Here is a 13,185-nt window from a genome sequence, read left to right as displayed (position 1 = left end):
GATAATGGTAACTGTGGGGTCCCAAGCCAAGCGGCTTGCTATAAATACGGAGTTTCGTGCACAGATATGTAGTATCAAGCTCGATTAAAAGTGGATTTGTGGGGTTTGAATTGGGTGGTCGTCAACGGGCCGTACTTTGTTATTCTATATGGGATGATAGTCATCTTAGGCTTCGGTAGAACTGGAGCTGCCGCTCAAGAAGCATGCGCGTGACGCCATACTGGATGGCCGGTAAGACCGCTATTCAATAGAGCATATTCGATCAACCCACGATACTTTTCTGGCATTGAAACCTGGGGAGTGGATGTGGCGTCGATGTACCTACGTGATGACCGGTCATAAGACTCATCCGTGCATCGGATAAGCTTGAACCTTAACCCCGAACCCTAAATCCGGGACCCGTATACACCCGCACACTATTAGACTGGGTCACGAAGCAATAAATATATATTTTGTAATCCCACTGTATGCGTATATCACTTACACTAAAGGCAGATCCTGCTAAATCAAATACTGCCAATCACAATGGAGGAGAAAAAGCTGCCATTACCATACTCACAAGCCCCATAAACCCCATATCTAAATCGCCATTTAGTCCACGGCACCTTAATATCTAATCTCGTAACTGCCAGCCTTCGAAATATAGTTAATCCACTTTACAGTAGAGTAACTTGTCGGCTCCTCCACCTTCAAAAACTTGATAGCCATCCCAGAAAGCGACGACATGTTAAATTCAAAGTGCAATTGAATCGGTGGTTTCTTCCATGCTTCGCTGTCCTGATCTATGGCCAAGGCCATCAAAGCGTTTCCGGGGGTGGTAGTGGCGTTGCTCTGGATCTGGAACTCCGCCTCCAAGGAGGCTTCCTGGTCTCCACCGTATTTGCTGAACCGCCAGATCAAACAATTGTCATACGGCATAACCTTGGTCTTTCCCAGACTGGTGACGATTTTGTAGGACCTGGAATTTGTAGAGGCGTCCTTTGGGATCGGGATTTTCAACTCCACATTCTTTGAGCTGAACTTGCGGCTGTACAAAGAATGGATGTGGATCCGGTAGATGATACGGGCAAAGCTGGTAGTAACAATGGGCTTGACGATAAACGGTAAGTTGATCCCCTCTAGATCTTGTGAAATGCCTCCGTTGCTCGACGGGTAGCCTGGCGTAGAGGAAGAGGCAAAGGAAGCGGGCAGGCGCGCACGGTCAAACAGAGTCATACGCGACGTATGTATCGATGGCAGAGGCGCCTGGCATCGGTAGGACATCAATTCGAACTTTTCGTCGTCGGGTGGCACAAACCGGATGATACGGTCAGTGTCGAACTTGGTCAACGAGACACACTGGTGGAAGTTGCAGTTGGATAAGTGCGTCACGTGGCCTGTTAATGAGTCGTCGAAGCCGTTGGTGGGCATATCGGACATGATCTGGGTGGAGTCATTGAGGCCTATATTGCAGATTGGCATACCCGATAAGCGGGTCTTCATCTGAATGTGGCCGTCAATATATGAGTTTAGCACCTGCCCCGTCGCGTTCATCAACAAGTTAATTTTCTCATGCACATCCAAGAAGATCTCGTTCCGTCTGTATTTAATGCCCTCACGTCTCCATGTAATATCCGAAGTTGAAAGCTGGTTGGCCTCAGTGGGAAAACTCGTGCTGCGGGAGATGAGACCCTGTGGAGAGGGGAGGGAGGATAGGAGGGGGATGGACGGCTTTTTCTTCGCCAACGCCTTTGTAAAGGTGGCGCTGGGGCCTGCTAGAGCGGCCGAGACACTATCTGAAACCGTTTCAGAGCCGCTGTTAGTGTTCTTTCGGATATTTTTGCGCTTTTGCAACTTTTCGTCCGAGATGCAGTGTCTGATCGAGTCCGGCTCCATCGTTTGCGGGTATCCGTTGTCCAACACCTCGTCCAAGATCTCACCCACGGAGATGAAGTTGTTTTTGATCGTCAACTCGTTCACCCCGTGGCGGTCGAATGTGTGATTGCCCCCCTGGCTCTGGCTGGTGTATTCGGAAACGTCGGAGTCGTCAATCACAATGATGCTGTTTAAGAGGTCGACAAACTTGTACATGAACTCGAGGATGATGGAGCAGTCCTGGTTGGATCGGGTGACGGCCACAAAAAAGAGATCATTGTACTTCAAGTACAAGAAGCTCGTGGACCCAAGTGTCAATACCGGCGACAGGTTCTTGGACGAGCCCACCTGGATGTTGGATATGACCTGGATCCGGAACACCTCAGCAAGGTTTTTACGGAGGTTATCCTTGATGGATTTGGAAACCACTAGTCCTCCCTTAGAGTTGAGAATGAAAAATTCGCTAATCATCGTTGCACGATGAAGATGATATGGTGCTTGGGTTGCTGATATCCGCGGCGGGTGAAATATGAGTCGATCTGGGATCCGGCACTGTTCCGCGCTGGCCAGACACTACCTGATAAAAAAATCTGCCCTCACCAAAAACTATTCGACATTTCCGATCATAGATATATAGAGAGACTCTCTTTTTTTTCTTCTAGAGCTGTGAATTTGTAGCATTGATGTCTATATGGTTCTCGTGGCGTAGAAGGTTTGTTGTGTATCTATTGCCTGATCCGGAACATGCAATGCGGGTATTTGTTTTAGGCTCTAGGACGCACTCCTGCCATGAAACAAGATGGCACATATAAAACGCTTGCTAGTAACTGACTTCTAGGCAACAAACCCTCCAGTAGTTATTTCTACCAGTCTGACTGGATACAGTTACCCTCTATCGCTCATCTTCAGCCTTCCCTCATGTCATCTCCACAGTTGTCCAAACGGCCATCCTCTCCAAGCTTGAAACCCACGCTTCCCTCCAGGATCCAAGCCATAACGAGGCTCCTTCTGTCACGGGAGCTAGAGGTTGTTCTCCAAGGCTACAACAAGTTGAATGACGTGTTGATGGAGTTGTGTTTTCTCCACCAACAGCAGAAGGGAGCTTCCACCCAACCACACTTCAGAAACGACGACACCTTCCAAGAGTTTATCACTTTACAGGACTCCTTCAAGTATAATTTGGTTAATATAATTATCACGAATTTGTCCCACCTTGGTTCAGGCGATCCGCTCCCCTCCGCCTTAAAAATACAAAGCATCTTATTAGCCCTTAGGTCGACCCAGGGAGTTCTTCTCCTCCACCCCCCGTCGCGCGATGTCTTTAATATCCCAGCTAATTTGCAACTTATCCTCGACTTGTTGGTGCCACAAGAAGCTGGTGCTGAGAGCAATCCGCAAATCTTGCTTGAGTCCTTGGTTGTCTTGATTCACATCCTTGTGAAAAACCGGAACAATTTCCGCAATTTTGAAATGCTACAGGGCCCAAAGGTGATTATAGATCTTTTATTTATGCAAAAATCCGATAAACAAACCGCAAAGAAGGAGGAGTACATCAATATCAAATTCAAAATCATTGAGTTTTTGATTTTTTACCTCGTGGACGAAAAGAAAGCGGAGATTGGGAGCGGGTTGGTGGACCTTGACGACGAGGGGTTCTCTATTGAACGAAAGAGCAGGGCCCAGAAGACAAAGGAACTTGAGGCGATAAACCCTAATATTAAAGAGTTTATTGAAAAGATCGAAGAATTGAATGCCTTTACCGAGGTTTACTGGTGATCAGGAAGCGTTGGATGGTGGTCTACGGTAAACAGGTGACCAAATCGATCTCGGGGGGAGGCATGTAACGTTCAGCCCCGTCTCAACAGGCCTCGTCACCAAACGTGCTTAAACAGTCCTACAAGATTTATTTTTGGTGTCAAACCCGTCATATTATACCCATAGATATGTCAACAAGAGCAGAGCCCTTGTCTGGCAAGCAACTACACGGCTTTGAGTGTCCAGCTTGCCCGTGGCTAGGCGGCTACGGTGGAGACAACTCTCACACCTAACGGATCATGTCGGTTAAGACTGTATCTGCAATCGTGGTTCAGAAGTAGATTTACTTCTTTTCAGAACCGCAGGTACAAGAGGAAGTACCACAAGAGCACGAAGAACCGCAAGAGCAGTCAGGGGCTTCAGAAGAGTTCAAGACACACTTCTGGGAGGTCTTGGTGGAGCAGGAAGCACAAGAGCAGCTACCTGGAGCACAGGTGCAGTTAGAAGAGGAAGAGCAAGAGCAAGGCATTTTTGAATTGTAATTGATACTGGATAATTGTAGGAATTAGAGTGATGAGAGAAAAGTATATTGGCCAGAATTATGGGATACCAATGGTTCTTAAATACTATCTGCGCGTTTTTTGCGAACCCTGACCGCCGCACGGAAAGATTTAGCTGAGCGCTTATTGCGGTGAGCGCTTATTGCGGCCAACGAAACGTGTGACGGCGAGCTCCTAACCTCTGCGCCGCATACACAGAATCGCCAAGGGTCTGAGGCCCGCCTTGTATGGGGTGTTACTTCACCTTGAAGATAAAACACCAATGGTAGGTGTAGTAAAGGTGCCATTTAATTAGACAGAAGTCAGCGTCCATTATCTCTTTACCTCTGATGGGTGGACACCCTGGCACCGTATCCGCCTCAATATATAAAGCCACTAACTACCCTTGTGTATATCTTGCGAACAAAAAGTACTCTTTTAGGTAGCTAACAGTATCCACCATTATCTACTAGATATACCACAGTATGGCTCACAATTAGTATAGTAGAAGTTTTTAGAAGGCTAGGATTCTAAGAAATGTAACAATTATTAGAAATCCCTTAAGGCATATCTTTGGAACAGCTACAACCGATGCAGGTTCTGTCTAGTCATATTAGCAGCGATTGTGAATCTTATTAGTTCCGTTACGTGCGAGGTTTTTGCGAGCCACGTACTCTTCTAAATAAATTAATGGATGGATAATAATTTACGAAATGCCACCTATGTCGACAATAAGCGTCTCTGTTTCCCGCAGTAAGACTGAGCTCTGACTTTGAATGATCCTAGTCGAACGTAGGTATGACGATAGCAAATTGCAAAAAGATGTACTCAAGTATTAATTATTAACCGGCTAGTTGATGAAAAATATATTTTACCTTACATCATGGTTTATTTCGAGAGGCTGCAATCTCCTGGAATTTTATCCACAACTCGATATCGGAGCCCTGGAAGCAGGATGATAATCTAACGTTTAAAGTCTTCGAAGCGTCCATAACTAAGGACTTTCTGCCATTCCGGAAATCTTCAAGTTATTTAGGTACTAGACAGAGACTAGGTATATAAATTATTAAGTGGGATATATCCCTGTTTCAAGAAAAAGATGGAAACGAATGGTATACGTCTGGTTTCTGCAATGGAGGAGAATGTATGCGAGTGAGGTTTCTCTTTTGAGGGCGGGTTCAGATTGGAGTGTAGCGTTAACGGTCTTGCGAAGGTGTGGTGAAGTCAGTTATACTCAGCTTTCAATTACTCCTTCAAAAATATCGCGCCATTAGTCATTTTAACCTTTGTATCTGGCGTTTTAGTGTAAACAAACTCATACATAAGGAAGCCTCTATTATACACAAAAGTTAAAGGGGACGAGAAATAAATACAGTTTTAAACGACATGCTGCATATGTGAACATATAAGCCCTAGAAGCCACTTACACTGGGATGTCTTCTGGATCTGGGTTGTAGACGTAGTGGTCACCGACGACTGGAATGTGCCTCAAGAAGGTGTTTCTAATAAGTGGGACGTGTTCGCCGAAAGTCAAAACGGCAATACCGGCAGCAGCACCCCAAACAGCCAAGAATGGGGAGTAAGCTCTAAGAGCGCTGATCTTGTTGAAAGCCTTAACGGACTTGTAGGAAGGACCTCTAACGTACTGTAGAAACTGATTGCTGTGTTGGATGTTAAGGGATATGTACAAGCTTTGGTTGCGAAGGGTAACGAGAAGAGGGTCTTGGATTGGGAACAAGCGTCTGCAGTAGCACATGCCAGAAACAGGTGCCTTTTAGAGAAGGGCCTCAAGGAGGAAACAGATTGTTGGTGCACCCAAGACACTAGTGAGGAAATATCAAACGGGGTAACTATTCAGCAGATATCGTATATGGAGCGCTGGATGAATCAAAGTCTGGGTAAACTCCTCATATACGATATTTGGTAACCACCGACACGCTCGTATGGTACCATTAAAGTTATTTCCACGCTAGTCTTGGCTTCACCATTTTCTTCTCCCTTCGGGCCCGTTTCCTTCAGTTCAGCCCTCTCATGTTTTCAAATCATTTGGGTTTGCAGTAGCCTTTCCACCGGAATCCATCCATTTTTGGTCTCTCTTTTCTCTTTAACCTTGCAAACGAATACAGAATATACAATTCCCATTGCAAACATTCAAGCACGTTCAATCAAACTTGTTAGTACTGCGCCTTAGATTCGCCCTTCAATATTTTTCAGAATATATTTGGTTCCCAGATAAGCAATACATACGCTAACCATTTTAAAATAAGTACTGATGTTCTATCGTCACTCTATGGCCGAGGACGTTATCTACTTCCTCACTTATGTCATGCAGTACTCGGTCGTACGAATTGGGTTTGAATTCGACATCCAATCATTGGCTTCAAGTTTTCAACAATCAAGGCGGGTAACGGTGCGTGTTAGTGTGCGTACCTATATAATGGTTAGAGCACGACCTTACGTTGTACGAATACCTGTGTATTGGCTTCTGCATTAGGGAAAATCTGGCGCAAATATCTGAAAATTACAAATTAACGGCTACGGTGATTTACGATCACAGCAGTTTGGAAAGATTAGCATGCATTTATTAATTAGCAACGGTAAGCCTTCAAATGTAGCCATGTAGTCCTATATTTGAGTTGGTATGGTCTCGCAAAGCTGTCTTTGTACATTAATTTCAAGACAGAATAGCCATGGTGCGAGGAATTTCGAGCATTTCATCTGCTTATAGATCTGTGGTACATAAATATGGAAATATATATCAAGAAATTTGAATAAAACCCATCTATGAGAAGCATTTTAGAAAAATCTTCTTTTACATCCAAAAATGGATATTTAAAGTTTATTAGATGATCGATTTGAAAGAATATTAAACCCATGCATTCTGTGGTATATCTCTACCTGGAGGGCGAAATATCTACTTATAGTAACAGTAATACTGGTTGTCTATATAACGTATATAGGATAAAGGAGAGAGGGATCGACCTTCATATATAGAGTATTAATCTCTACCATGTGACAGCTACACGTTTACTACACATTCCGTAAAATAGAATAAATGGTAAAAAAAAATACGTGTATATACGCTCAAGTACAAAAAATACACAACATTATATGTAACTATGAGCGTATATTAACTCACATACTCATGTTTATATAATTATGAGTAATTTAGCTGGAATATATAGCAATATTTTCATTATATATTTGCTACACCAGAAACTTGAATTTCGGATACATAAGGCTGGATTATGGCATATGTTGAGTGAGCCGCATATTATGTAGCTGCATGTGCTTCCAAATAAGGAAGGAGATATTCGAGGTTTGTATCCCTTGTGTGGGAGATTTACACGTGCGTAGTACAGGCGTGAGAGCTTTCTTTGGAGAAATCTTCACACGAATGGTACACCGGTACAATCCGATATCCAAGGGTATACTAAGAATTTTCATCGATGGCTGTGCTTATGAAAAAAAAAAAAAAAAAAAAAAAAAAAAAACCGGGGCCCTATGATAACGCTAGTTTTTAGCCAGGTATGCATGTTCAATCACATACACGTGACACCGAAACGATATCCTATACCTAAAGATTATGCAACCTTTGTTATCTATTGAAATAATATTCTTTTTATAGCGCAACCAATGGTACCGGATGAGAATTTTGCAGTGTAATGGAATTCCTTGAACGAGAGTTAAAACCATAACTCCACTATGAGGCAAGTGTCATGCGGCAGATCCAACAAATCGCTTTAAGCAGGTGAAAGTACCATCCAAGCAAGCATCGAAGATTTTATGACGAACCAGAGAACCCTCATTGAATTACAAGTATACATTGTGTATACACAGCCTCAAACACTCTTAGTCTCGGACTACAAGCAAGATAGCGATTCACTTTAATCCGCTATGTTTCACTTGAGTTTGGTACATCCCGTATATCCGTGCCACAGGTACGGGTGCAGCCTGCACCTTCAGCCGCAGAATGTTATGGACATCGATTCGAATCCCTTACTAAGAATCGTATAATGGCCACTTGGGAGAACACTCTCTTCTTAGCTAGTGTTGAGGACCAGCTAAGATGACAGTGATACCTCACGATTCGTGTAGACAAGGATGTTACTGTAACCACGTAGAACCTATACCACTTGCCCCCCTGTTCGTGCAGAATCATGTTACAAGGGGTTTTATCCTGCAATTTCACTAAATCTGCAGCTGCCACTCGTAGCATGCGGCAAGTTCATCCCTTTGCCAGGCCCTCATCTGCTACGAGACGTGCCGTATATCTGGATTGTAGGGGTGCACGGAGCAAAGGGATGTCATTTCGGGCGGCGTTGTTACTAGATTGAGAATCGTTCACCGCACCTCCTACACGAGCCCTTATCTAAAGAGCATGCATCATAACTTACCAACACACATTTTTTTTCTCTTTACATGGGGTTACTGAGAAATATAGATAGGTGTGCTCTTAAACCACCAGTCTTCTCAATCACTGGGACAGATTTGCGGTTCATCTATTGGAGCTTGATTATCGGGCCTCTGATCGGAGGCTGTTCGCGAAACAAAAGAAATCCCGAACAAGCATTACTGTCACTTTGAGAGGACAGGTCACAGGAGCCTAGATTTATGACTGGAAGGCAATATACAGTACATCTAGCACACTATTTCGCCACTGGGCGCCTCGACGTTATGAGTGGCAGGCGAGCCGGCACCCTTTATACAAAAGCTTTGAGATAAGGAGGATTTTAAAACCCAAGACATGGAATGTAAATATTTGAATAAACTAAGATATTTAAGTGTATAGATTTACAGGGACTGTCACATCTTCAGTAACGGGTATGTGTGCATGGTGCAGTAAATCGCAAAAAGGCTCGACCAATTAGAGGGACCAACCCAGTCGGAAGGATTTGTCTTGTGGTATCAGTTGACATCCGTGGGCAAAGTGTTCCGAATCAGGACTACGTGCCTGTAACCACAGGAACTCCCCCCGATCAAAGAACTCACTTATATACCGGTCCTCCTTAGTGCAGCCGGGACTCCGCCAACAGGCCTCTCCGCTTTGTAGCTCAGATCCGAGCCTTTGTAGAGATTTTAGAGCACTCTTTAGGATACCATAGTGCCACGAGCTGTGGCTATAGAGGGGGTTACTATCTACCATTAGATTCCGATTGAGCCCCTTCTACAGCAGGGATCTAGGCCACCAGCTCTATTATTTTGCACCAAACCATAATGACGAGAAAAAGAAACAGGCTCAGTAAATTGTGTGCACGTCCCCACGGATACCTTTTTCTTTTTCCTTCCGCTTCACCCTTTTCAACCTATTAAAGGTGCGTGTCCCGAAACGCAGAGGGGTTTGACAATAGTAGAGGGCATACAGTCTACAGGAGACCTGTAGTACCGCATACAGACTTTAGACGCCCAAACCACAAAGACGAAGGCACGTAGGATTCAAGGATTGGAAGCGGTTCCACGGGTTCTCTTTCTCTCTACAATTATAAAAGATAATTACCCGTTCCCATTTTTGCCTCTTTTTAAGACCTATCTTTCGCTTTCTGACTATTTACACCTTTGGCAAAGACTTAGTAACTGATCCATCACCACACCCCCGACCATGACTCTACCGTTGCAGAAACCTGGAAGCAAGCACCACCAGACATTATCTGTTAATTCCGTCACATCTTTCAATTCGGCCCCCGAGCCATCCACTCCACCCGACTATAACTCATCCTCCATCTGGAACAATTCGCACACCCCAGCAGGTGCCCACGATGATACTGGAAAGCTCGACCTGGACGCCTCGTTTTTGAACCAGATTGGTACAGGGTACAACCACAAGCGCCAAAGTTCCACCTCCTTGTTACAAATCCAACAGTCCTCTGCCAGTTTAAACTCGCCAATCAACTTCAACAGTTTTGAGGCCAAGTTTAATAACATTAGCTTGAAGCATCCTCACTCGCTCCTCATCGAAAGTCCGTACCTTGACACTGTGGGGCAGTTGCCAGCCAGTTATATGAATACTCCTACCGCACCCTTGACAGTTAATTCTGCCGCGGGAATTGAGACTCCAGGCAGTACCGTGTTCAACCTTGATGTTTTCAAACCATCCGCCTCTCCTTCCACAGTCGGGTCCGTGCCACCGATTTCAAAAAAATCGTCCACGTCTAACGCTTCCCCTTCCCCACAGCTCGCATTGCCATCCATTTTGGGCGGGAAGAAGTACGATAAGGATTCTATCAATAAATTGAACTCCATTCCGTTCGAAAGCTTGACGGGCGAGATCGTGAACTTGTCCAAAGACCAATACGGCTGTCGCTTCTTGCAGAAGAAGATCGACGAGAACCTGGCTGTCAACTTTGAGGTTATTTTCGGCGAGATCCACTCTAAAATTTACGAGTTGATCATTGATCCGTTTGGGAACTATCTCATCCAGAAGTTGATTAGTCTCTGTGACGAGGCAAAGTTGAACACGATGGTCGAAAACTTGTCCCTCAACTTGTTTCAGATCAGTATCAATCAACACGGTACCCGGGCCCTACAGAGACTTATTGAATTCTTGGACACCGAATACCAGTACTCGCTTATCATTGCCGGGTTGTCCAGCTACGTCATTGACTTGATTAAGGATTTGAACGGGAATCACGTGATTCAAAAGTGCTTGAACAAGCTCACCACCACCAACTGCCAGTTTATCTACGAAGCTATCGCCGGAAATATTGTTGTGGTGGCGACCCACAAGCACGGCTGCTGTGTCTTGCAAAAGTGTTTGAACCACATCGACAATGAGGCGCAGTTGATTCCGTTGGCGAGCGAAATCATCAACCACTCCAGCAATTTGATCAAGGACCAATTTGGGAACTACGTCATTCAGTATTTGTTATCGTTGAACAAATTTGAGGCGACCGTGGGAATTTATCATCGCATCAAACACTCCATGGATGACTTGTGCACCCAAAAGTTCTCCTCCAACGTGATTGAGAAATTGTTGAAGATATGCAAGAACAACGAGTACGGCGACAACAATGTGGCTGATGATATGATATGCTTGTTCCGGCAATTGCAAAGCTCGGTGCCGCCCCTGGACTTTCCGGCGATCCAAAACTTTAAGCAATTGAAGAACCACTTGGCTTACCAGATCTTGAACAATGGGAACTTGAACAAGTTTGTCAATGATCCCTTTGGTAACTACGTGGTCCAAACCTTGATAGATGTGGTTCCAATCGAGTACCAATCTGCGATTATCCAGCAGTTTTTTGTGAATTGCAAGATTTTGACACCTTTTGGCAAGAGAATCCAATCGAAGATCAACACAATTTTGAACACGTCATTGTTGAACATGAACAACAATGGTGAATTTCAGTTCAAGAACGACAATGGTTCCAATCCGGCTTATACCAAGGAGTATTTTGCCCAACGAGGGTACGGCAATGCGACCCCATTGCCATCTGAACCTTACCACAGTTACCAACGTCCGCCGCCGTTTGCCAACCAGCAATCCCCCATGAATTCTTTAAACAGTAAGGGGTTTCAACCATTTATCTCTCACACTAACGAGAACCAAAACTTGATGAACACTCCCAGAACCATGCCGCCTCAGCATGGACAACAGCTGTTCTACTTACAGTCACCGCAGCCATTCCATCAATACTCGATGTATAGTAATGGCGTGGACCTGTTCCACCAAACCCAACCTCCCCACCAGGTACACGGAGGCGACCTTACTAACACCAGAACTGGCCGTCTTGTGCATCTGGATGCGGACCAACACCAGCCGGTTCACTACCAGGTTCCTTTCAATGGAGGTGGGTTCCAGGGAGGTATTGTCAAGCAAGGATGGTGCAAGGATAGACCAACTGGGTTGCCAGTGATTAGCCAACGTCCATCATACCCCCCATATTCCCATATCTACAACCAAAAGACCCATTCTCATGCTCATGATGGTAATTCTTTCCAAAATTCCACTGGGGGTTACCACAAAATGAGTAATTTCCAGAATCAAGGATTTTAAGTACTATTTGAAACTAACCATGTATACTACACTGTATTTTCCATATGAATTTGTCCACTATACCTATATATTTCGATTCCATATCCAAAAAAAAAAAAAAGAAAACGAGAAACAAACAAAAATCTTCACTATCCAAACTTTATAGTTCCAATCTGCTAGCCTTAGCAAGGACCCATACCCTCGATTTACCACTCATTACGCCAACATCACATTTTCATTTCTTTTTAACATCCCATCTGAGGGCAGTCTCCTTCCTCGACACACGTACTCCTTCATTTCGCACACCGTCATTCGTTTATACCCTTATCTCACACTCATTCAGCCGTTCCTTAATATTCAGTTCTTCGACGACTAAACCAAGCGGTCATCGTTTCTTTCATACATATTTTTTTTCCACCTTTAGCTGCTTTTATAATCTGCGTGTATACTTTTGTATGTGTCGATCCACATACCTGCAATTGAAATTTATAAATATCTACCGTTCTCCCAGTTGCTGGGGTTCTCAAACCTGTAAAGTTGGAAAGCTCACCACTCATCCCTTATCCAAGCAATGCTGGTCTATTCCACGTCAATCAATATAAGCTATCGAAGTCTTATAAGATGTACTATTCTTACCCGAAAGTAATATTGGTATAGATATGCGCTTTAGACGTAATGGCTAGAAAAATTATTGACCGGAAATGCACACTTAACTATTCTTAATGGTCAGAGGCTTACTATAAACGTATGAGCCAGAAGGCTCACACCAACCAACGACACAAGCCAAGCTCACACAACCATATCACAATACTATTGTGCGAATTCAGGTATTCATTCAAGCTACAGCACCTTATTTTTTTGTATCTGGATAAACAAGGGATACTGGCAATCTCATCGATAAGGCTTACAATGAACAGGAAACCATCTTTAAACGTGAAAACAATTAAATATGTTTCTTGAACTCAAATGGGATTTTCTCTACAGTACAGAAATTCTAGAGAAACCGATCTGCAGAATATCCCAGGAAGTTATGATGCGTGTGCAATGCGGGACTCATCTTTCAGG

At 44.2% G+C, this 13,185-nt stretch overlaps 4 protein-coding genes across 4 annotated transcripts; 2 read left to right on the top strand and 2 right to left on the bottom strand.

Moving 5' to 3' along the window:
* Nucleotides 1-606: 606 nt before the first annotated feature.
* APM4 (Apm4p) lies at nt 607-2,325 on the bottom strand (the record flags this gene model as incomplete). Its single annotated transcript, XM_019131856.1, has 4 exons — nt 607-1,118; nt 1,218-1,671; nt 1,771-1,950; nt 2,035-2,325. The coding sequence occupies 4 exons, from the start codon at nt 2,323-2,325 to the stop codon at nt 607-609; spliced, it is 1,437 nt and encodes a 478-aa protein (XP_018984395.1).
* Nucleotides 2,326-2,865: 540 nt separating this feature from the next.
* On the top strand, nt 2,866-3,465 carry BABINDRAFT_29362 (uncharacterized protein; the record flags this gene model as incomplete). Its single annotated transcript, XM_019131448.1, has 1 exon — nt 2,866-3,465. A coding segment is annotated over one exon (600 nt), but the record flags the coding sequence as incomplete, so codon positions are not given.
* Nucleotides 3,466-5,496: 2,031 nt separating this feature from the next.
* On the bottom strand, nt 5,497-6,466 carry BABINDRAFT_147617 (ubiquinol--cytochrome-c reductase subunit 10). The gene is made up of 2 exons (XM_019127195.1): nt 6,396-6,466; nt 5,497-5,793 (listed from the first exon to the last, which is right to left on the bottom strand). The coding sequence occupies exons 1-2, from the start codon at nt 6,402-6,404 to the stop codon at nt 5,572-5,574; spliced, it is 231 nt and encodes a 76-aa protein (XP_018984393.1). The 5' UTR covers nt 6,405-6,466; the 3' UTR covers nt 5,497-5,571.
* A 3,830-nt stretch (nt 6,467-10,296) lies between these two features.
* Nucleotides 10,297-11,454, top strand: MPT5 (Mpt5p; the record flags this gene model as incomplete). Its single annotated transcript, XM_019131453.1, has 2 exons — nt 10,297-11,141; nt 11,199-11,454. Coding segments are annotated over 2 exons (1,101 nt in total), but the record flags the coding sequence as incomplete, so codon positions are not given.
* Between the last annotated feature and the right edge of the window lie 1,731 nt (nt 11,455-13,185).

The sequence above is a fragment of the Babjeviella inositovora genome, assembly GCF_001661335.1.
Source record: "Babjeviella inositovora NRRL Y-12698 unplaced genomic scaffold BABINscaffold_8, whole genome shotgun sequence".
In the NCBI taxonomy this organism is placed as follows: Eukaryota; Fungi; Ascomycota; class Pichiomycetes; order Serinales; genus Babjeviella; species Babjeviella inositovora.
The sequence above is the reverse complement of the archived record's forward strand: the minus strand, read 5'-3'. Positions and strand labels throughout refer to the sequence as shown.